We start from the raw sequence: 22,219 nt of genomic DNA, 5'->3' as shown, positions 1-22,219 counted from the left end.
AGAGATTATCAACAATAACGGGGTTTCTGCTTGCCTGTGAATTTGATATTTATTTTTTCCCAAACTTGTAAGCTAAAAGTACACAGATCACATCTGTTTCCATAAGGTTAGGCATCATCATGTCTTGCAGGAATTTATCCCTTTAGTTCATACCTCCCTCTAGATCTGTTGCAGCCATTTCTAAAGCACTCATCTGATTGTTAATTAAACCTATTAATTTATCATTATAGATAATGATGCAGTCTGCAAAGATTACGACAGACTAACTTACTATAAAACAAATGCTTAGTTCCCATAAGTCAGACGAAATTCCCAACTTCCATCAGAAACATTGGTAACCAATATGAAATGAGGCTAGGAAGAACATTAAGTATATAATTAGTTTAGAGGGCCGGCCAGTGAGTGGTTGTTGAAACTTTCAATACTCTGTTCTTGCATTGATGTAATCAAGCGACTGCAAATATCTTTAATATGATCCTTTTGAAATTTTATCTGTTATTAAAATCTATGGTAGGTTTTTGTCTATTCTCGAGCTGGGAACAATTTAATTGAAAGTTTATAAGTTAGGTGGATGTCTTTTCCTTTTTCCAAGACAAAACAGGATGGAAATGCATGCAGTTCAAATGTTTAGCTGAAAAAGAAGGGTTAGATATTGAATAAAGTCGCTGCAAATTCTGGCAGTAATATCAATATTTTCATTCAAAATACTGAATAATATCCTTGCCTGAATGAGGGCGAAATTGAGTCAAAGAGATTTTGTTTCGTCAATGACTTGTGAACACTATTACCAACTAAGCTAAACAGAACAACTCACGAGCACTTCAATTCTTCTTAGAGTGCTCTCCTAATATTATTTTCAACTCTTCAACAAACACTTTTGAATTCTAGTGGTAACTATTTTATGCTGTGATGATCTGATTTTGTAATATATTTTTGTTTCCTCTCTCGCTATTCCTTGAACTTAGAACTGTCCTGACAATATTTACAACTTAATTAGACAAATTCAACCATGTAGTGTACTGTCCTCATGGAATTCTCATACGCTCATGCTACATGGAGATTCGGAATTTGCTACGGAAGAAAGAGGCAATTTGATCCGATTTCTCCAACTACGTCGAAGTGGATTGCGTCCATTTTCTCCACTGCAATCCTTCTCTTGTTCATTTGTTTTAATTTCCTTCTTTGCCAAAAATTCCTTGCTATCATCAGTTTCACTTGGCACCACATACACAAATGGTCCAACAAATTCATCCTCAAACCCCTGTAGACACTCCAGGATCTTGACCACATCGCCCATTGTAGGCCTTGGCTTTGGGCGGTGGCTCAAGGATTTGTAAGCCAATGCTGCTACCCTTTGAGCCCCTTTGCTGGAAAATTGTCCCTCGAGTCTGGGGTCTATAAGCCGGTCAAGCCTTTTAAGGTCCCTTAAAAGTGGCCTTGCCCATTCTACAAGACTCTGCTCTCGACTGGGGCGAGTATTGTCCATTGATCGTTTTCCTGTTAGCAGCTCTAAGAGAACCACTCCAAAGCTGTACACGTCACTCATTGTTGTGAGGTGACCTGAAATTAACAGATGAATATGGGGTTCGGTTAGTGCATGTTTTGACTTTGAAACCAATGGAAAAGTTGCATTTGATAACCATTTTTTTTAGAGTTAAAACTTGAAAACAGAGATATTGATTTTGGTGTTTGCTGCAAGCCTCATTGCTTTCCATGAGGGTTAAATGCATTAAGATTGATTCAGCTTACCAGTCATGATATACTCTGGAGCAGCATAGCCTTGTGTGCCTATTACTCGGGTTGTTACATGTGTCTCTTCTCCTTCTGGACCATCCTTTGCTAACCCAAAATCTGATAGTTTACAATTGTAATCCTGCAATGAGAATTCAAAACAATCAGACAGCCATTTCAGAACTAGTTTTCTCCTCCTATTTTCATCACCATCAGGACTTAGTGTACTGTGTATCGAATATCGAAACATAAGAGCTTAGCAAAAGGGCTTACAGAGTCTAATAAGATGTTTGAAGTTTTAAAGTCTCGGTATATCACTGGTTTATCTGCTTCATGTAGGAAGGCAAGGCCCTTTGCCGCTCCTAATGCAATTTTCATCCTGGTTGACCACGGTAAAGCAGCAGAATACCCTGTATATTGACCAAAAGCACAATTTAACTTTCGCAACTGGCAACTAGAACAGCTTATCACCTTAATTTGATATTTGGAAGCAAATAGTTTAACAGATATTAATTTTGCAAGTAACAATCGATAGTCAAAAGGGTTCTCTTTCATTTGACATCAGCAACCATTAATCAGAATCACTACTTCCCAAAGCTGGTTTTGGCCTATGTGATCTCATACGTACTTGAAAAAGTCCAAATACTTTTCACTATAATCATTTTACCTCTCACTCTCTGTGACGTATCCCTCAGTTTGAACGACTAGATCCAGGATTTCTAAATAAATTGCAGTGAAAATAGTAAATAGTTTCTGAAATGAGCTACATACTTCTAAATAGTTGATTTTCTAGGCTTCCTCTTGGCATGTATTCGTACACTAGGAGTCTGTTCTCTTCTTCGTAACAATATCCAACCAACTTAACAAGATGCGGATGCCTCAGTTGTCCCAGAAAGATTATCTCCGCCTGCAAGAAAATTTTTGGTTATATATTTAACTGCAGTTAGGTGGAGATTAACATTTATGCTACCATATATCTTATGCATGAGATCATCTGTGAAACTAACCAGCCACTCCCTATGACCTTGAAAGCCATCCAAGTCCAGTGCCTTGACAGCCACCGGTTGAGCCTTTAATCCAGGCCTAAGCTTGTCATCAATAAAACCCTTGTACACTGGTCCGAACCCTCCTTCTCCCAGCAGATTACACCGTGCGAAATTATGAGTTATCACTCTTAGCTCCGAGAAGGTAAAGACGTGGAGATTTGAGCCAAGGAGAGAGGTTGAGAGATCATCAACAGAGAGTTGTGAGTTGGGATCGCTTACATCCGTGAGGGATAGTCTCTGGAATTGACATGGCTTCAAAATCTTTTCGCCAGAATCAGAGGAGTTGTTGTTGTTCTTGTAACAGCTTAACATGAGAGATTTCCATGTGACCTTCTTCACAGTCATCTTGTACAGCAAACCTTCCTGATTTCCAGACCAAACAAACAATCCCTTTTCTATACAGAAAAATGCTCAAGTGCTCTCTATGCAGGAAAAGTATCCAAGAACAGGACAGAAAATGAGAGGGAAAAATGGAAAATCTTTCCAGGCTCTAAGGACTATTGTGAAGGCTTAGAAGACCTTTATAGTTCATTCACTTACCTACTCCTCTCTCAAATCCATATATATAGAAAGTCTTCAATTATTTTTGTCTCCTCAATGTCTTTGCTCATCAATGTGAAATATTTGACGGTCATAATTTATATGCAAAAAGATTTAATATATTCCTCATAAAACCCTGTTTGTTATGTGTCCTCATACCAGAATACCTCGACTTTCATCTTCAATTAAAAAATGGGCAAAAAGAAAATTTGCTATAACCCTTAAGCAGAAATGGTTTCCACAATTTAGAAATATGCATGAATCTCCATTTAATAATTGCTCTCTTCTCCTTTAAGTTTTGCCCCACTATTGCTTTCCATGGCAACCATAACATCAGTCATTTCATATAATTTAAGCACATTTTTCACTTTTTTTGGGTGTCAGAAAATAAAATTGGACTACAATTAAACAATAGAAAGTTTAAAGTGAAAAGTAAGTAATTTTTTGTCTGCAAGCAATTAGACAAACACTAAGTGACTGAATAATTGAAATTTTTTATTTGAGGCTTAAGAATCCACTTGGAAAGAGTAAATATATGTCATAATCACCTGCAAATTTTATTTGGGTTAAGGGGTTTCATGGGCAACTAAGCCTTTCTTGGATTAGGGTCACCAACCGGACAGGCATCAAATTCCAAGAATGTGCTATCTCAACAACATACAATTACTAACAATGATTCTAGAACAATTTGACCATTTCATTCGGCTAACTAATTAACATAAAAACTTAGAACAAATAAACTAATAGAAAGGGTAAGGTGACAAGCATCAAAATTATGTCAAACATGACTTCATGCTGGTAAGATGAAATAAACAATTGGCAAAACATGTTTGCCATGATAACTTGCCTTTTTCTCACTTTGTTAGAGGCTTAATTATATTAGATGGCCTGCTTAAGTAGGTCTTAGATTAATGGAAAATTTTTAACATGAATCCAACAAAAAGCAAATGTTAATTGGCCCTCTAAATCCCCGCCCAGCTATGGTTAATGCCATATTAAAGGTTTAATGCAATAAAATCATGCAACTCATTTTGCTCTAAAAGGTCAAAATGAAAAGGATGAACAAATCAATCTACCCACAACCACCTCACTTGGTCTTCATAGAAAAATTATCAAAGACATTTTCACAATTAACAGTATTCCATTTCCACATGAAATTTGATTATGTTTTTGCTTTTTATTTTTTCAAGTTCTACACAAGCCACTTGTTTCTAACATATGGGTCTTTTGATTTCCACATAAATTCAAACAAAAAATAGTAGTTATCATTAAAGTCTCACAAGTTTTAGGTGAAAGTTATGGAATTATAAAGGGCTCTCTTATTGGAATGGCAACTTCATAAGAAAGTGAAGTTACATGCCAAACTTTTTGAAGGGTCCCTAGCTAGGGTCAGTTATGTTGACATTAATGTTATAAAAACCCTGGAGAGAAACACAGCATGGTTGCCAGGGTGGCCGTGGTTGGTGGCGGCTCTTATCATAAGAAAATTGAGCAAGTAGCATATGATTTAATTGAAAACCAGACAAAAACGCTGATAATTGCATCTTTGGGTTTATCATATTCATTGGATATTTCCATCGATGGCCATAAAAGCTTGATAGATGCCAAAAACATATGGCACATATGTATTAGGTGAAGGAGAGGAGCCTCCTATGACTAAAAAGAAAAAAGAAGTGAAGGAGAGGAGTCTCCTTGGTCCAGTCTGGCCTATCTAATTAACATTTCTTTTTCTCCTATCGTTTTCCATGAATGGAAAATCAGGGTTTGTAGTAGGTAACCCAGAGTTCTAGAACTCTATCCGCGTCTCAAAGAAAATGTAGTCACTTGATTTCAGAAACTGAAAATGATATTTTTGGTATCTCTTTTCCAAATATCCAACTGATCTCTTTATTGCTTTTTAATACTTAATTTGGTGTGGTTGCCAACATAGAGGTTGAATTTTAGGTCATTATTTTCCTGTGGGAGTTAGTGGAGCATTTTCTTTAGTTCAACCCCAGATGAGGTAATTTGTACTTAATGCTTGAAAAACAGGGAAATGCCAAATGTGAATTCAAACTAAAAATGTGTACTTAATACTTGTAAAATTTGTCATATTCAAATTTTCTGAACCGACTGCGATCAATTATTCAATAGAGTTAGTTCCATACACAAACCAGAACTTCAAACCAGTAATAATGGGCAAATCTCCACGTGTCTCATTGGTGTGTTTAGGGAATTATAAAAGGAGCTACTTTTCTTTGAGCGGAGATCATGTCTCCCTCTTCTTTCTGTTCCCTCCGCAGCATTCGAAAAAACCTTTTCTTTCTTTCTTTTTTTTTTTTTGGTTTCATTGATGATTAGATGAACACCAAAAGCTGGATTTTTTGACTATACAAATTATGCATGTATCAAGCTAGTTTTCGGACTAGACTTCATGCTGCCTGTGTTGCTGTTCATTGGAATATTAATAGAGATTTCATTATATTTTGTCAAAGGAATGAAGTGAGTTAGGTAGTTAGCTAAGGTTGTTGAGATTCTTTCCTTCTTCTTCTTCTTCTCTTCATCCTAGAGGTTCAGTGAATGACAAGTTTTCAAGATTACAGCTAGCTCATGTTTACTTCCCTGAGTTTAATAATTGTAAGGAAAACTGATGGAAAGTTTGATTGTGTTCATTGACAGTACCCCAGCATGGAGGAAAAGATGTCCACGTCACCCTTTGCAACAGGAATTATCGTCTAGCATGACAATCCATCCTGCTTATTAAAAAAAAATGGGGTATATCCAACAACAAAATTCTCTCCTTGAAGCTTTGACATCTCATTTGTCTAGTTTTAGTTTAATAAACAGGGCAGATTAGTTTAAGCTGTGTGCCCTTCCACCTCAACTAAATAGTTTTTTTTTTCTTCCTATTTTAAGAAAATAAAAATAAAAAGCTAAACAAAACCCTCAAAGAAAATCGTGGTCATGCCAACACACCATGAAACCGAGTAGATCATTAACCTGCAAAATTGCCTAGTCTGACCTGTCAGGTCATCAAAGATGTGTGCAAATTTAATTCAAGATGATAAAAATAATGCATTGCCCTCCAACAAAATTCCTCCTGATTACTTAAAAAGAAATTTCCAATGTGCATTTTCAGGTAATTTAAACCCATAACATAAGTGGATAATTCACGTGTCAAATCATGCCCTTCCTGTGTTGCGGGATAATTGATACAGAGAGCTGGCTGTCCTTTTTCTTTCTCCCTGCAACAGTCTGAAAAGAGACTTTGGATGGATTCATCAATGATTAGATGAACTCAAAGATATCGAATTTTGACCATATAGAAATTGTTCATGTATCTGGCAGCTCCAGCTTGATGAAATTCTTCAGGTTATAGCTAAGGTTGATGAGATTCTTCTTCCTTAATTTTTTTTTTTTTCTGGTGAAAGGTTAAGTACAGTGAATGGCAAGATTCAGAGAACAGATTACACGGGTTATATGTACTTGGATAACTTTGGTAACCAAAAGGAAGCTGGTGTATGTTTGATGTGTTCAATAATTGATTCTCCCCGCATGGGGAAGGAAAAAATATTGTCACATAAATTCTGCAGGAGCTTATCATTGTTCCTTAATTGTCTAGCATGACAATCTGTCATGCCTGCCCACCAAAAAATAATGGCTACATACATGAGAGCTTTGACTTCCCCTACAATATCTCACTTGTTTTTGTGGATAACATTTTCTAATCTGATCTCTTGTCTCCCTAAGAACCTGACTTGGTCAATTAACTTAATCAAAATGATAATTAGGTTCACTTATACCAGCATAAGCACCTAAGCACTATTGTCTTTAATTTCGGTAATTATGTATTTTTTCCATCCATAATTCCACATCACTAATCTTGCAGTTTGCTTGTGGTATCATATTTGAGCTGAGCTTCCATGTATGTAAGCCATCATAATTAAGCCAGAAAATTTTCACGTAGTCTTATTGTTTCACAATTAAGGTTTAGAGCACTGCTGTTCCGTTTGAATCTTTTACAGTTCAGTAAAGTGATTAACTACTCAAATTGACAAGTGAGTAAATAAATTCACATTTCAAGAGTATTTATTCATTATGAGTATTGTTCATCTCAAAAGCATTTTTGTGTAATTTCTTTTGAAAGGCACATTTCTGCTGAATTTAACATGCTTTACCTGCCTCCATCGTTATATGTATTTCTGCAATAAAATGGTATCATTCATAGGTAAAAAGTCTTTTTACACCATCCAAAGAAGCAGAAATTTTCTGCTAGAGTTTACAAGAGTAACAGTATCAGCAAATCAAACAAATTACACAGAGCTAGTATGTTGTAATGCAGACGCCAGCTTTCACATAGTCTGTTTTGCGGCTTATCGGCAATATCAGGCAAGCTTGTAATCTTGATTCCAACGTCGTCCACAGCATGTTGGAGCAGATTCTTGCTAGAATATTTGCAAGTATTCCTTGTTTCTTGTAAAGTGCGTTCTTGTGATAGAAAAGGGAAGCATTGCAAATAAGTACAAAGATGTATTGGAAGCGACGGGAGGAAAATTGGAATATTTTCAAACATACTGAGTATCGTGACAGGTGGAAGAAAACAAGAAGAGAATAAGTAGAGAATGTATAAAAGGGCTATAGAGAGAAGCTCTGAGTGAGAATAAGGCTGTTTTGAAAAGTCTCTCAAATAAATTGTGAAGGCTCTATATGTAGTGTAAGAAACACCAATTACTTAAGAATGGGTTTTAATGCATGTAATGAATAACGGCTTTAATATTGGGTGACCGTTATTGAGTTTTTAATGTTGAGAAGTGATTAAAAATCTATTATATAACTAGTAAAGTAATGGATTTTATAACCGTTAATAACATAATGAGATTTGTTCTTAAGTAGGGAGTAAATGGAAGAGGTATATACAAGAAAAGCTATACAAGAACAATTTAAAGGAAAAACGTGTACGTGAATAAGGATAAGAGATGAAGGTAAAAGGGAAAAACACTTGTACTTTAGGAAAACGTTAAGAAAAAGACTAGATTCATATATGAGCCACCAAGTCAAACTCTTTAAAACATCTCCACATGAAAGTAACCCATGAACCCTACTACTCATTTCGTGTTACTTTTACTGCAATCCGTATGAAGTGGTTATTCTACGTGAAGTAGTGTTTCACTTGGTCTAATTGTTCAGTGTGAAGTATATCTTTACTTGTTCTAGTTGTTCTATATGAAGTGGAGCTTTACTTGTTTTAATTGTTTTATGTGAAGTACTACTTCACTTGTAATTGTTGTTTTTATTATTTTCTATATAATATCACACGGTAAAATAATTTTTTAAAGAATAGGTATTAACCAAAATCAACTATTTACACTCTCCAAGTATAATATATGTAAGCAGATCAAGAGAGTTAAAGAAGAAAGGATGCAAGTGATCTCCCCGTGAAAGTCTGTTAAGAGTAGAGGTTGACAATTAAACTTTACTACCAATGTTTTTCGATAATCATATTAAAGAATTGAGATAGTTCTGTTTTGGTGGTTAATTAGAAATATAGAGGAAAAGCTTCCAAAACAAAATTCAATCTTTGTCGCAGCTTCTTTCAAGTCATTGCTACCAATCCTAATCAGTATGCATATTCATGTGTAAACAGTGTTGAAAATTGAGGTCAAGCTTGGGTAATTGCTGACAATTAATTTGCTTTGTTGGTGGCTATGTTGGCCATTACTCTTAGGTAGCTTCTTTATTTATATATGTGAAGTTCATGGACATGTGGTTATTTCTAGTTTATGAAATTGTACCATGAACTGATAGTTAAGTGTAACATGGTAATGCAGGCCACTATATTTAGTTTTATTTTCTTTTCTTCATGTATTATTTAGATATTATTAATGAATTTGTGTTAGCTTTTTCTAAATTTTCTAATATGGTATCAGAGCACTTTAAAGGATTTTAAGAGGCTGAGAAAGCAAAAAATCACTAACTGTTTTCTTTTTGAAAATCTTCATTCTCAAGTTCTTAAAATAGAACACCATAATCATGTCTTCCTCAAGCTTTCATGTCATTGCTTTACCTGTGTTTACAGGAGAAAATTATGACATCTGGCCCGTGAAGATAAAGGCATATATCTTAGAGCCTTCGATTTATGAAAGGTTGTGGAGGTGGAAAGTGAGTCACCATAATAGAGATCTAACCCCATAGTGGCGCAGGTGAAGTAATATAGCGAGAAAATGGCAAAAAGATTTAAGACTTTCTCTATCATCCATTCGGCTGTGTCAGATGCTATTTCACAAGAATAATGACTTATGAATCACCTAAAAATGCTTGGGATCACCTAAAAAAGGAGTTTCATGACAACAAGAGGACCCATCATATGCAAGCCTTAAATCTCCATAGAGAGTTCAAGATGTTGAGGATGAAGAATGAAGAGAATATTAAAGAATACATTGACAAGATTATAAAGCTAGCTAATAAACACAGATTGTCGTGAGCAAGATTCTGGTAAGTCTCCTTGCAAAACTTGAGGCTAAGATATCCTCACTCGAAGACTCTAAAAATATTGCTCAATTGACAATTACTACGCTTGAAAACGCCTTCCAAGCTCAAGAATAAAGACAAGCTATTTAGAATGATGAACATGTGGAGGGTGCTTTTAAGGTTAGGAGTCAAGATAAAGAAGTGGGTAATAATCAACGAAGGAATGACCAAGACCAAAAGAATGATAGAGGAAACAATGATGGAAAACAATGGAAATTGTGCTCCTATTGCAAAAAACAAAATCATATAGAGAAATTTTGTTAGTTCTGTCCTAATGTGAAATGTCAATATTGCAATCAAATGGGGCACATTGATAAGATTTGCCAAAACAGAGGTATATGCAACGAAGAAAATGCTATAGTCGTTAAGGAGAAAAAAGACTATAATGAGGTGTTATTCTGAAAAACAGATTTGTATGGATGTTGTGTGAGTTAACCAAGCTCAACTTTTTGGAAGTGTGTTGAAAATTGAGGTTAAGCTTGGAGAGTTACTGTCAGTTAATTTGTTTTGTTTTGTGGCCATGTTGGCCATTACTCTTAGGTAGTTTCCTTATTCATATATGTGAAGTTCATGGACAAGTGGTTATTTTTAATTTGTGAAATTGTACCATGAATTAACAGTTACGTGTAATATGGTCATGCTTGCCATTACTTTCAGTTTTATTTCCTTTTCTTCATGTATTATTAAATAGTTTTCTTTTTTTTTTATTTAAGGTCGATAGACACCATTAATAAATTTGTGTGAACTTTCTCCGAATTTTTTAACAAACTGAACCAAGTTATATACTAGTAGGAGATCACTCCTCAATGATACGAGTTAGAGTTAATTACTAGTAAGTTTAGTTACTCCCAGGGGTGGGGCCTCATATGGCACCCTAAAATTTTAAATTTTTTTTTCAAGTTTGATTAAAGTATGAGTCGGTTGAAAACATTTAACAAATTCTTTAAAAAAAAATATACAAATCGTCTAAATGATTCTACACTTGAGTCATTAAGTCTTCATATTTCAATTCATGAACAAAAGTAATATGAATCAAAATATCTAACACTCAATCCTAAAAAAATGAATTTTTTTGATACATAATTTTTAATTGATAAATTTGAATTCAGAAAATATAATTGATCACAATTTTTTTAAAAAACTATTGTAAGTTTTTTTTTCTTAATTTATATGCTGTAAAAATTTATTTTTTATTAACAATATTTTGATTATTGATTAAGTTCAATATATTAATTTTTAAAATTTTTAATTTTTATTCATCGGTTTTTTATCTTTTAAAAAAAATTAACTAACTCCACTCTAGTTACTCGCAATCTACCCAAAACACAAAGGAAAAAGTAGCTATATTTGTAAACTAAGAAAGGATTAATATGCTGAAAGTGATGATCCATGCACTCGCCATAAATTTGATGGAAGCCAGACCTGCTAACATGATTATGGCTGGTGCTAATCAATCTGAAGACCCCAGAAGCAGAATGTCCCTGCAGGTTGGTGTGTATCATGTTTTAGTGATGGGGAAAATTTCCATGACAGAACCCGTACATATTGTAGTAATGAAAATTATGTTCTGGTCCTAGGCAATCAATATTGCAACCTATCTACAGTATATTATTTGGTGTAAAGAACGGTCATGCAAAGATACAATGGACACATCTCGGAGCCTCTCAATGCTTTCTGATTATAAAATTAAATGGTGTCGGGAGAGTTTGGTGAGCGGGTCACCATCGCCTCCCGCACAAAGGAACCAACCAAACCAACCCATACTGCCTCTATTTATTTCTATAACACGAAATGTCCTCCAAGGTTTTCCACTCTTTCCAAATGGAGTTAGATTTGTTGATAAACAACAAAGAAATTGACAATGATCTTGTATGCAATTATTTCATACAGAAAGGCACTTTTAATTTGTTTTCATTACCTTCGTTTTCTAGTGATTTTATTATTCAAATAAAGGAAACAATTACAAACCCTGAACAAGGAAAAATGTTGTCAGTGCCTTTCCAAATAAATAGGTTCCCAAAAGAGTCAATACCAACTCACCCCCCTGCTTTCTTTCCCTTTCATGGCTTAGCCTGAAACCTTTCTCTATACCAAGCGACAGTCATGGCACCCTCCTTTCTCAGCTTTGCCTCCTTATACGGCGTCTATCTCCGCCGCTGCTTTGCCAGCTCTGGCCTCACTTCTCAATCCACCGACATTGACGACGAGACCACCATCCACTTGTGGGCACCAAAGCCCGATCAAACAACCCAGGAACGAAAACCCGTGTTGGTTTTGCTTCACGGCTTCGGTCCGAGCGCTATCTGGCAATGGCGCCGACAGGTCCAGTTCTTTACCCCTTACTTCCAAGTCTACGTCCCTGACCTGATCTTTTTCGGGAATTCCATGACAAAGTCCAAGGAAAGGTCCGAGGTTTTCCAGGCCGTTTCGGTTGGGAAGTTGATGGAGAAGCTCCAAGTGAAGAAATACCACGTCATGGGGACGAGCTATGGAGGGTTCGTGGCGTACCATATGGCGAAAATGTGGCCGGACAAGGTGGAGAAAGTGGTGATTGCGAGCTCTGGAGTTAACATGAGCAAAGCAGATAACATGGCCTTGCTGAAGAGATCCAATTTGGAGAACATCGAGGACTTCATGCTTCCGGAGACGGCTACTCAGTTAAGGACTTTAACTCGTTTGGCTGTGTCCAAGCGTGTGATCGCCATGATTCCCGATTTTTTCTTGAATGACTTTGTCAACGTAAGTTTTTACTTTTGCCTCGTTTCTAGATACGAAACAGTTTCGTAGTGACATATTAAAAATTGAATTATTTAACAAAGAAAACGGCTGAGAAGTGGCCTCTTCTGCGTATAACTATGAATTGCGAGATGCCCTTTTGCTCAGTAGCATATATATTAATTCTTCGCCTTGTGCAAACTAGTTGACAACAATAATATCTCGGAAGCTAGCAGAGAATCCATAATCCTGGTACTGCCTTACTCTGGAAGAAAATGATTCGTGAATAATTCTGTTTCTTTAATGAGATAAAGTATATAATAATTTATATGTTTTTTCTGGAAAATGAGACAAATATTACAAAGTGGGGTCTGGAAGAATCTTTACTAGATTTGAATTTGGACCTTTGCTAAAATGAACATAATCAGACGGATGGAGGAAGAAGGGGAAGAGTTCCTTCCTGTAACGCAATCTTTGCATTTTACTATCATATATGCACATAAAGAATGTGGCCCATGTTCACTTTAGTATCAAGGGGAGCATATATGTGTTTCCCTTTCCAGGAAAGTTTGTCCGAATGCAAAGGTTTCTTGATCACTTATTTGTTTCTTCATTAGCTTTTCTGGAATCTGGGTTCCACTCTTCCATTATTTCTAGTTTAAATCTTAGCCATGGACCTAAGCTAGTAGGGCAATTTTTGTTTTTGGTTTTCAGATTTCGTAAGTGTAATGTCTCTGTCTATTTAAGGAAACGAAAGATCCAACAGTTTTGGTTATGGGCTACTATCTGACATATATAAATGGAAGCTGTCATTTCCAATATCACTTTGCTTATTTATTAATTTCTAATATTTCATGCAAATGCAGCAATTGTACTCAGAGAACAGGAAGGAGAAGTTGGAACTTCTAAAGGGTGTGACCCTTGTTCAGGGTGATGGCACAGTCAAGCTTGCTCCACTTCAGCAGGTTCATCCACCGCCATTTTCACACAACATTCCAAATGTCTGCAAATTTCCCTGTTCATATCAATTTTACCAACAACAACCTGACCTAGTAATAGTATCAAGATTAAAAATTCAAATATCTATATTATAGTTAAGCACATGATACTAACAATATCTTTTAACTTTCACTGGGTGTTGATATTTTGCTGCTTAACGTTTCCATTTGCCTGTTAATAATTAGGATGTCCTTTTAGTTTGGGGAGATCAAGACCAGATTTTCCCTTTGAAGATGGCTTATGAACTCAAGGAGTATGCACTACACCCCTACTTGGATTGGATTCACTCCTCAAATTACTATTTCATAATTATTAATGTATTATATATTTTACTAAGCCTAAGCTGTTAGCTTGTATAATGAAGTTTCTGGCTATTTGGGATTTCAGACTTCTTGGGAAGCAGGCGAGGCTGGAAGTAATACCGAACACATCTCACGTACCCCAGATTGAGAACTCAGCACAGTTCAACAACATTGTCAAAGGCTTCCTATGCGGTTCCTTTTGATTATATGCTATCATCAATTCCCTATAAAATTGTAAATTTCCATGTAATGTTGTTGGAATAATATTCAAGGAAGCCTCTACTCCCTAGCTAAATTCTTAGATTTTGAATTACTAATGGCGCCTGCTGGTAGCTAGGTTCCAAGGTTGCATCTGGTGGCAAACTACCTAAGTGGCTTTTGATATCTTGACAGGTTTGAGTGTTAAGGTTGGCTATAAGCTGACGAGGCTGGAATTTTTCAGATTGATGTTAGTAACCATTGTTTACTATTATCTGTCTTTTAGTGAGAAATGCTAGTATTGTTAAAACATTACTATCTCTTGTCTTTTTAATGCAAGTAGGGATAACTCAATTATCAATTATAAGTTAACTCTGTCATTTTTACCAGTATTTACATCTAAATGAGGCCTGGGACTTTAGCTCAATGGCTCATGGAGTCATGTCCTCTCCCTTACCCGCCGTCAAGATACATTCCCTGACTTGAGCCTTTTCAAAAAGGGTATTCAACCCCAATTACAAAATAAAGACTTTAAAGAATTCTAGAAGGTATAATATTTTTTAAAAAATTAAATAACGTTTTATAGTTTTATTATATTTAATTAAATTTTTATATTTTTATTTTAACATAAATAAAATTTTATATTTTTATTTTGAATCAAATAAAATCTTTATGATTAATAATTAACTTACTCCAAATACTATTGTCGTTCTATATCGTATGACGTTGACGCGACATATTAATATAGCATAATTAATGATATGTGATATATTGACATATCATAATTAATGATAATATGATTTGTTAATTTTAACATGATATAATGTTGGTATTTTTCACTCTCTACATCAACATTATATCAATGTCATATGGATAAAAAAATAACAAATATCATTTTTACTAATGACAATTAATCAATTATTAGTTATAAAAGTTTATTTGAATCAAAATAAAAATATAAAAACTTGATTAAAGTAATAAAAAATATAAAAATTTATTTAAAATTTTTTAGCATTATGCTATTCTAAAACGACTCAATTTAATCTTAATTCGACTTTAGAACTTAAGATTCTCAAACAGTGGATACTTTGAATCATTTGTTATAGGACCTTATTTGGTCTTTTATTCTTCAAACCCATTTTGTACAAAAAATTATAGCAAATTATACTCAGTAGTTTCCAAAATTTGAAACACATTATTTTTTATTTATATGTTGTAACCTTAATCGAAAAATCTCAATTTTTTGTTGAACATGAAAAGAATTTTGAAATTGTTTTTGGACATTTTTTTTATTTGTGGTTAATTTTAGAGGTGTTTTTGTATTTTAGATTATTTTTTAGAGTATTTTTTGAAAATTAAAATTTTAATCTGAAAATTTTTTAGGAGAAGGAAAGAACATTTTAGAGAGAAAAGGAAAAGGGATAAAAAATTGAAAAAAAAAATTATTGGACAATAAAATATAATACAAAATGATGTATAATATATTTGCATCCAAACATTTGATTTATAAATTGGTGTATGATCTTTTTATTTGAAAAGTAAGATTTGAATTCGAATATTTGATTCGTTAATTGGTACATGATTTTCTTACTTAAAAAGTAGGATTCGAATTATAATTTCTATATGATTAAAATCCTCCTTCCCAAATTATAAAAAAAAATGTCATGTATATTTTTGTACTCTAAACTTTTTTTTTTCTAACTCGCCTAAACAAAATATTTTACAAAATAATTTTTATTCAAATATCAACCAAAAAATAAAATATTGTGACAAAATTCAACCCTATTATAATGCTAAATTTGATATTTAACTCAAAAATTGAACATAATCAATTTCGAAACAAAAATACTAAAAATAAATTAAAAATATTTCAATAACAAAAACATTAAAAACCCCATCCCTTAATTTGTATTCTTTGAATAAACAGTTTTAAATATGTGAACTAAAAATTTGAATCTTCTTTTTTAATTATCTATAATATTCAGCTAATAAGTTAAATGATTGAAATCAAAAAATTGAAAATAACAAATCCACGAGTTGAAATATCGAACTCTACAAATTCTACAAACTCAACAAATAGAATAACATATATATATTTCCCTATCATGGGAAATTTGTTCTGTCTATTAATTTATTAACAAGTCTTTGTTTATTAAAATAATTAACGTGTTACATCTTGTTCTTTTCAATTACGCAATTACTTAATTTGTATAAATAGAATACTAGAGAATTGGTCCAAAAATATCTTTTCAAAGATTGAAAAAATAAATGGAATAATGGCATTCTAAATTACCCAACAAGACAAGAAGAAAAGTGAAACCCATTTCTTTGTTTTTCTTTTTTTTTTTTAAATAATCAATAAAAGTCTATTTCTTTGGTCAAAATATGGGAAGATACTCGAGACTTTCTGAACACAGAGAACCAGAGAGAAAAGCAAAGGAAAAAGAAAGCAGTAGGAGCAGTAGCAGCAGCAGCTGCTGCCGCAGAAGAGTCTAGTCTAAGCGCGTACATGTATTTTCCCAAGACACCATTTCGCTCATACTATACTATACATACTAATATAAATAGAAGGTGTTTCTTTTTTTTTCTGTTGCTATTATTTGAAGGTACACATCTTTCCAACTTTGACTGAAGATAGAGAGAAAGAGAAGGCAGCCAAAGCCAAAGCCTCTGCTCTGCAGCTTTCGGCGCTCTTTCTTTCTTTGCTTCCTTGCTCCTCTTTCTCTCTTCTTCCTTGCCTCTCTAACATCTCTTCCTTTTTATTTATATTCACATTTTCACACTCGAACTTAAACAAAGTTTCAAACATTTTTTATTACAGCTAATAAAATAACATATCCATACTTAGCAAAAAAACAAAGCAAAAGCTTTTTTCTTTTTAACTCTCTCTTTCTCTCTCTGGTTGCTTGCCCTGCCCCAATTGTCCAAATCTAAAGCCAACCCTTCTACTCCATCAACCCCACCAGACGTCTCTTCTTGTTATTGGGTAAGTTCTTTTTTTTTTTTTTTTGCGTTTTGTTGAAGTTTCAATCTTTTTCTTTTTCTTTAGATCTTTTGGTTTCTTTGGCTTGAATTTGAAGATCTCTTTGTTGGTTTTGTGGTGATTAGATCAGGGGGATTTTAGCTATGCTCATTTGCTGTTTTAATTGTTTTAGCATTTGTATTTTCTTTTTTTCTCAAGTTTGTGCCTGTTTCCACTGATTTTTTACGACTGTTTTGAAGTGAAAGTTTTCTGGTAGACTAAAACGGTGAACAGCTAAGATTTGTAGCACTTGCTAAATTGGTGGGCTATGAAGTGCAGTGAGACTGTAATTTCAGCTTGTTTGATAAAATTGAGCACTTTAGTTTGTATAATCTGTTTATAATCTTACGGAAAAGTTGGGGAAGATGAGAATTATGCGGTGAAGGAGGGTGGTAAAGTCCAAATCTTAGTAAACATCCAAAGGAGGGTATATTGATTATGTGGGTAAATGGTGAATACAAAATATGGACATTCATGTATAGTGTATTAATTGTTCTCTACGACGTGGACATGTGTCTTCACTGTCATGTTCCCATTAAATTTGTAGATTCACGTGAAGTGGCAAGGAATTGATCACTGTTCTTAAATCTGGGTAAGAATTTAATCAAATGATATGCTCATAATCCATGTTTGTACTTTTTTTGAATGTTTTGGCTGCAGTCATATGGGTTTGTTTCATAACTGGATTTCAGGCAATTTAATCGATGTTTGAGGACTATTATTCATAGATCATAATTTTTCTTATGATTTGTCAGCTTGCTTGCTAGAAAGTTTCTGAAGTTGATTTAAGTATTTTCTTGATTTTTGACTCTAGGATCTCTTAGGGGGGAGACATCTCTAATCATTGTTGGCTTTCTGCTTAGGTTGGCTTAAATGCATTATTCGCAAATATTATAGGAGGCAAGGGCACATAAGACACCTTGTGGAGCTTGATACATGCATCTTCTATGCTGTCTACTGTTCTAGAGAATATGGGCTTACTCTGCAGCAAGAACCGTCATTACACTGAAGCAGATGCTGAGGAGAACGCACAGGTAAAGTACAGTTTACATATATAGTCTGTTACCCTTTTAGAGAGTACAACTGGATGAACACTCTGGATTTGGTTTTGTTATTTATATGGTAATTAGGCTTCAGTTTAATTTCTAGATTTATGCATTTGCAGGCAGCAGAAATTGAAAGGAGAATTGAACAAGAAACAAAGGCTGAAAAGCATATCCAGAAGCTTCTACTACTTGGTGTGTATAACTAAGATTTTGTTCCTTATTGTCCTTTTTGTTTGCAAATTACGAGTTGTTCACTTCTGTATCTGACAGTATTAACTTCTCAAACTTATGTTTGATTGGTTGAAGACATCAGGTGGCATCATCATGGTTTTTATTCAGCAGTACGCAAAAATTACAAGAATGAAATGATTTTATTGAATGTTCCATGCTTTTATTTGTTTGGGTATGGAAACTGTTCTGCTTAGTTGAGGTTCTTGAGGATGTGGATATTGCATACCAGTCTCATCAAATGCTTTGGTTGTATTGATGGGCTGCATTGCGTGTTTTTTATTTGTTTCTCAACCTAGACTTTGGCAAGTAGTAACACAGAGCGTATAGAATTGCTATAAGATGGGCATTGGGTGCTTGATATATTTCTTATTCCTGACTTCAGAGTCAAAGAATATTTGGTCAATAAATTCTTCACAATTCAGATAAGCAGTTGAGCACCTTAAACTGTGTTTACTGACATTGTTCAATGAATATTGTTTTTCTTTATTTTTCCATGTTCTTTGAATGCTAGTGACTCTCTAACCCCCTCCCCTTTTCTTTTTTGGATTGCTTCATAAATGATTCAAATATTCTTTTGTTTTAAAGGTGCTGGTGAATCTGGGAAGTCAACCATTTTTAAGCAGGCAAGACAGATTAATTGGCCCTTTGTTGAATTGTATTTCATGCTTGTTGACAATGCTGACATGATATGTGTTTCTCCTTTTTATTCTACACGACTTGTGTGCAGATAAAGCTTCTGTTTCAAACTGGTTTTGACGAGGCAGAGCTAAAGAGCTATATCCCAGTCATCCATGCCAACATCTATCAGACTATAAAAGTACGCAATACCTGAAAAGGGTGTGTTGGTTATTTCCCTTTTGTATAATATAAATATATAATGGTGTCTGGTGTCAGTTATCTATGATGAGAAATTTTATCTGTTATGAGATGAGCTTTTATCTATGTTTCTAAATTATGCTTTGCGTGGTTCAACAGATATTGTATGATGGATCAAAGGAATTTGCTCAAAATGATGCATGCTCTTCCAAATATGTTTTGTCCAGTGAAAATAAGGTTTGAAGTGATCAATTTTCTGCTTCATTGTATTTGTATAGTTTATTAAAGAGCATTGTGATTCTTTTCTTCCTTTTTTTAAGTTTTCTAATCTTTGTTCAAAATCTTAACATAAAATTTCCATTCTCTATCAGGTTATTGGAGAGAAACTATCAGAAATTGGAGGCAGATTGGATTATCCACGTCTAAATAGAGAACTTGCACATGACATAGAAACTGTGTGGAAAGATTCTGCAATTCAGGTAACTGCTGCTGTATCTAGAAGATATAAGCTGATTGTGCCTAGCTCCATTGCTTAGTTTTGTATTTTTAGTGTTCTTTTTATTCGGGCCGGTGGTTGGGTGGGAATTTACTCAATCTGTTGAAATAAGAAGGTTTATTTTTGATGGAGCGTGTTAGTACTTATTCACTCCATGTACTTGTAGGAAACCTATGCTCGCAGTAATGAACTTCAAGTTCCAGATTGTGCGCATTATTTCATGGAAAATTTGCAAAGATTGTCTGATGCAAATTATATTCCAACGAAGGTATCTATAATTTGCAATGTTTCTTTCTTATGGAAGTTGTAGTAGCATGTAATGGCCAAAAAATAAAACAATTATCATATGAATGAATTAATACCTCTTGATAAGATTAGCATGCATGATACAGCAAACAGGGAAAATGAAATTTTTACATGCTTCCTAATCTACTTTCCTATTGCAGGAGGATGTTCTATATGCAAGAGTTCGTACAACTGGTGTTGTAGAAATCCAGTTCAGGTGAATTGTGTTTCTGCCTATTCTTTCCTTTGCCTTTGCATGTGCATTAATGTAAGAACTAGGTTAGCCATAATAAACAGGCATGTATTCTTGCCTTCTAGATATCTGATTTACTAATTTCAGATTTATATACTTATATAGAGAAATTCAAATAGGTGCTTAATCAGGTGTTTATGTTTGACATGATCTTTGCGCATTATATTTTTGGTAAGGCGACTTAAATTGATGGTTGCATCATAGATGCAGGATTAATTCCTGTCCACATTTACTTTGTTTGGTATATTGATTAGTAACTCATGTTGTCCATGACATCTGCAGCCCTGTGGGGGAAAATAAGAAAAGTGGTGAAGTATATAGACTCTTTGATGTCGGAGGCCAGAGAAATGAGAGAAGGAAATGGATCCATCTTTTTGAAGGAGTTACAGCTGTTATCTTTTGTGTTGCTATTAGCGAGTAAGATCCTTATTGCTTTAGCTTTCTGTAAATTCCCTTCTGTCTGTATGCCTAATATAACTCTGTTTCTATATCAGAGCATGGTGCCAAAATGCAGATATCTTAACCTGGTAATTTATGGTGTTTTAGGTATGATCAAACTCTCTTTGAGGATGAACAAAAGAACCGTATGATGGAGACAAAAGAACTCTTTGATTGGGTCTTAAAGCAACCATGCTTTGAGGTTTTATGCTATATATGCTCTTTTTGTGTATAGAAGGTTGAGGATTGCTCATAGCTGGAGTTTCTCTTAATGTAAAACTTGTTTCTTTTGTGCAGAACACGTCCTTCATGCTGTTTCTGAACAAATTTGACATATTTGAAAAGAAGGTTCTAAAAGTAAGGCCGCTAGACCTGTATACATATATTGGATGTTGAAAATTTATAATCAATATGGTCTTTGATGTTCTACATCCTGTAGGTTCCATTAAATGTGTGTGAGTGGTTCAAAGATTACCAGCCAGTTTCTACGGGAAAGCAAGAGATTGAGCATGCATATGAGTAAGCAATTCATCTTCCCATTCTTGCAGAGAAGGAATTTTCATCCTATGACCGTTTTTCATTCTCCTTCTGTTCAGGTTTGTAAAGATGAAATTCGAGGAGTTGTATTTTCAAAGCACAGCCCCTGATCAAGTGGATCGGGTCTTTAAGATCTACAGAACCACTGCCCTTGACCAGAAACTCGTGAAGAAAACTTTCAAACTCGTGGACGAGACTTTGAGACGGAGAAATCTCTTCGAGGCTGGGTTGTTGTGATCCCAGCAACCCATTTGCGAAAGACTGTTCATAATATGAAGAATGTGATCGGATTTGGATGTCCTAAGGCTGGAGGAAACAACCCCATCTGTTTGACTGCTGGCATATCATATCATATCATATTTTCATCACAGGCTAAAGTTTTGGTTTTTCCCATTTTGTTGATCAGTCATCACAAGGTTAAAAGGTGAATTTTTTTTTTCCTTTTTAGATCCCCATGATGCTAAAGACTCTGATTTTGTTTCAGAGGAAAACCTTCCCCAGAGAAATTGTTTTTCCTGTGTGCTTGTTTTCTTCCAGGGTGGGGATCGGATCAGACATATCAAGGAACAAGGAACATGATATTCTTTCTATCCTAGTAATACAACTCATTGTTTATAATGTTTATAATTATTCTTGCCCTACCTTTGTGAGAAATTGGCTAAGAACCGTCCGAACCTGAACCGGCTTCCTTCATGCCTCTATATTTCTATTATTTATCTTTCCTCAGGTCAAATTATGGGTACGACTAAGCTTGAGTACCCTTTTACCTGAAAATCTTCGGTTGGCTGCTGCCTTTGTCGGCTACTTAATTTGTGGACTAAATCACGGAATTTTCGTGGGTGATTGATTAGTTTAGTGGAGAATAAAAGTTTAAGAAGAAAGAAACAACCGCCATCAACCCCCAAGGCCCCAACTCTGTCTTGCGGGGGACCCTCTCGTATCTTTCTTGGAAATTGCTTATCCTTCAACGGTCCACTTTCGTGTCAAACATCTTCTGCCTCCCCTCGGTTTCCCAACGCCCATTTCCTTCTCTTTCTCTTTGTTCACATTCACACCA

General features: G+C 34.6%; 3 protein-coding genes across 5 annotated transcripts; 2 read left to right on the top strand and 1 right to left on the bottom strand.

Moving 5' to 3' along the window:
* LOC18588169 (serine/threonine-protein kinase At5g01020) lies at window positions 658-3,493 on the bottom strand. Its single transcript, XM_007012392.2, has 5 exons — window positions 2,739-3,493; window positions 2,503-2,638; window positions 2,005-2,141; window positions 1,750-1,873; window positions 658-1,560 (listed from the first exon to the last, which is right to left on the bottom strand). The coding sequence occupies exons 1-5, from the start codon at window positions 3,120-3,122 to the stop codon at window positions 1,037-1,039; spliced, it is 1,305 nt and encodes a 434-aa protein (XP_007012454.1). The 5' UTR covers window positions 3,123-3,493; the 3' UTR covers window positions 658-1,036.
* Window positions 11,760-14,350, top strand: LOC18588167 (2-hydroxy-6-oxononadienedioate/2-hydroxy-6-oxononatrienedioate hydrolase 1). Of its 3 annotated transcripts, none has more exons than XM_018126616.1 (4): window positions 11,760-12,563; window positions 13,406-13,504; window positions 13,724-13,791; window positions 13,926-14,350. In XM_018126616.1, the coding sequence occupies exons 1-4, from the start codon at window positions 11,928-11,930 to the stop codon at window positions 14,041-14,043; spliced, it is 921 nt and encodes a 306-aa protein (XP_017982105.1). In that variant the 5' UTR covers window positions 11,760-11,927; the 3' UTR covers window positions 14,044-14,350. The 3 variants fall into 3 exon arrangements, with proteins under 3 accessions (XP_017982105.1, XP_017982104.1, XP_007012452.2); XM_018126615.1 differs by having other exon boundaries at window positions 13,406-13,540; XM_007012390.2 differs by lacking the exon at window positions 13,724-13,791.
* On the top strand, window positions 16,630-21,789 carry LOC18588166 (guanine nucleotide-binding protein alpha-1 subunit). Its single transcript, XM_007012385.2, has 14 exons — window positions 16,630-17,024; window positions 17,924-18,094; window positions 18,226-18,298; window positions 18,923-18,960; window positions 19,065-19,154; window positions 19,313-19,390; window positions 19,525-19,632; window positions 19,816-19,917; window positions 20,096-20,151; window positions 20,470-20,604; window positions 20,734-20,827; window positions 20,923-20,982; window positions 21,065-21,144; window positions 21,222-21,789. The coding sequence occupies exons 2-14, from the start codon at window positions 18,008-18,010 to the stop codon at window positions 21,397-21,399; spliced, it is 1,179 nt and encodes a 392-aa protein (XP_007012447.2). The 5' UTR covers window positions 16,630-17,024; window positions 17,924-18,007; the 3' UTR covers window positions 21,400-21,789.

Source organism: Theobroma cacao, chromosome 9, assembly GCF_000208745.1.
Source record: "Theobroma cacao cultivar B97-61/B2 chromosome 9, Criollo_cocoa_genome_V2, whole genome shotgun sequence".
Classification (NCBI taxonomy): domain Eukaryota; kingdom Viridiplantae; phylum Streptophyta; class Magnoliopsida; order Malvales; family Malvaceae; genus Theobroma; species Theobroma cacao.
The sequence above is the reverse complement of the archived record's forward strand: the minus strand, read 5'-3'. Positions and strand labels throughout refer to the sequence as shown.

What these genes read in the sequence shown, in the direction of transcription:
- LOC18588169 (XM_007012392.2), bottom strand. Translation starts at nt 3,122, where the DNA reads ATGACTGTGAAGAAGGTCACATGGAAATCTCTCATGTTAAGCTGTTAC. An exon ending in AGAAAATCAACTATTTAGAA is followed by an intron (nt 2,142 to 2,502) that starts GTATGTAGCTCA and finishes GTCAATATACAG; the next exon opens with GGTATTCTGCTGCTTTACCG. An exon ending in CAAACATCTTATTAGACTCT is followed by an intron (nt 1,874 to 2,004) that starts GTAAGCCCTTTT and finishes TTCTCATTGCAG; the next exon opens with GATTACAATTGTAAACTATC.
- LOC18588167 (XM_018126615.1), top strand. Translation starts at nt 11,928, where the DNA reads ATGGCACCCTCCTTTCTCAGCTTTGCCTCCTTATACGGCGTCTATCTC. An exon ending in TCTTGAATGACTTTGTCAAC is followed by an intron (nt 12,564 to 13,405) that starts GTAAGTTTTTAC and finishes ATGCAAATGCAG; the next exon opens with CAATTGTACTCAGAGAACAG. An exon ending in ATGGCTTATGAACTCAAGGA is followed by an intron (nt 13,792 to 13,925) that starts GTATGCACTACA and finishes TTGGGATTTCAG; the next exon opens with ACTTCTTGGGAAGCAGGCGA.
- LOC18588166 (XM_007012385.2), top strand. Translation starts at nt 18,008, where the DNA reads ATGCTGTCTACTGTTCTAGAGAATATGGGCTTACTCTGCAGCAAGAAC. An exon ending in TTTTGTCCAGTGAAAATAAG is followed by an intron (nt 19,391 to 19,524) that starts GTTTGAAGTGAT and finishes ATTCTCTATCAG; the next exon opens with GTTATTGGAGAGAAACTATC. An exon ending in GTTGTAGAAATCCAGTTCAG is followed by an intron (nt 20,152 to 20,469) that starts GTGAATTGTGTT and finishes TGACATCTGCAG; the next exon opens with CCCTGTGGGGGAAAATAAGA.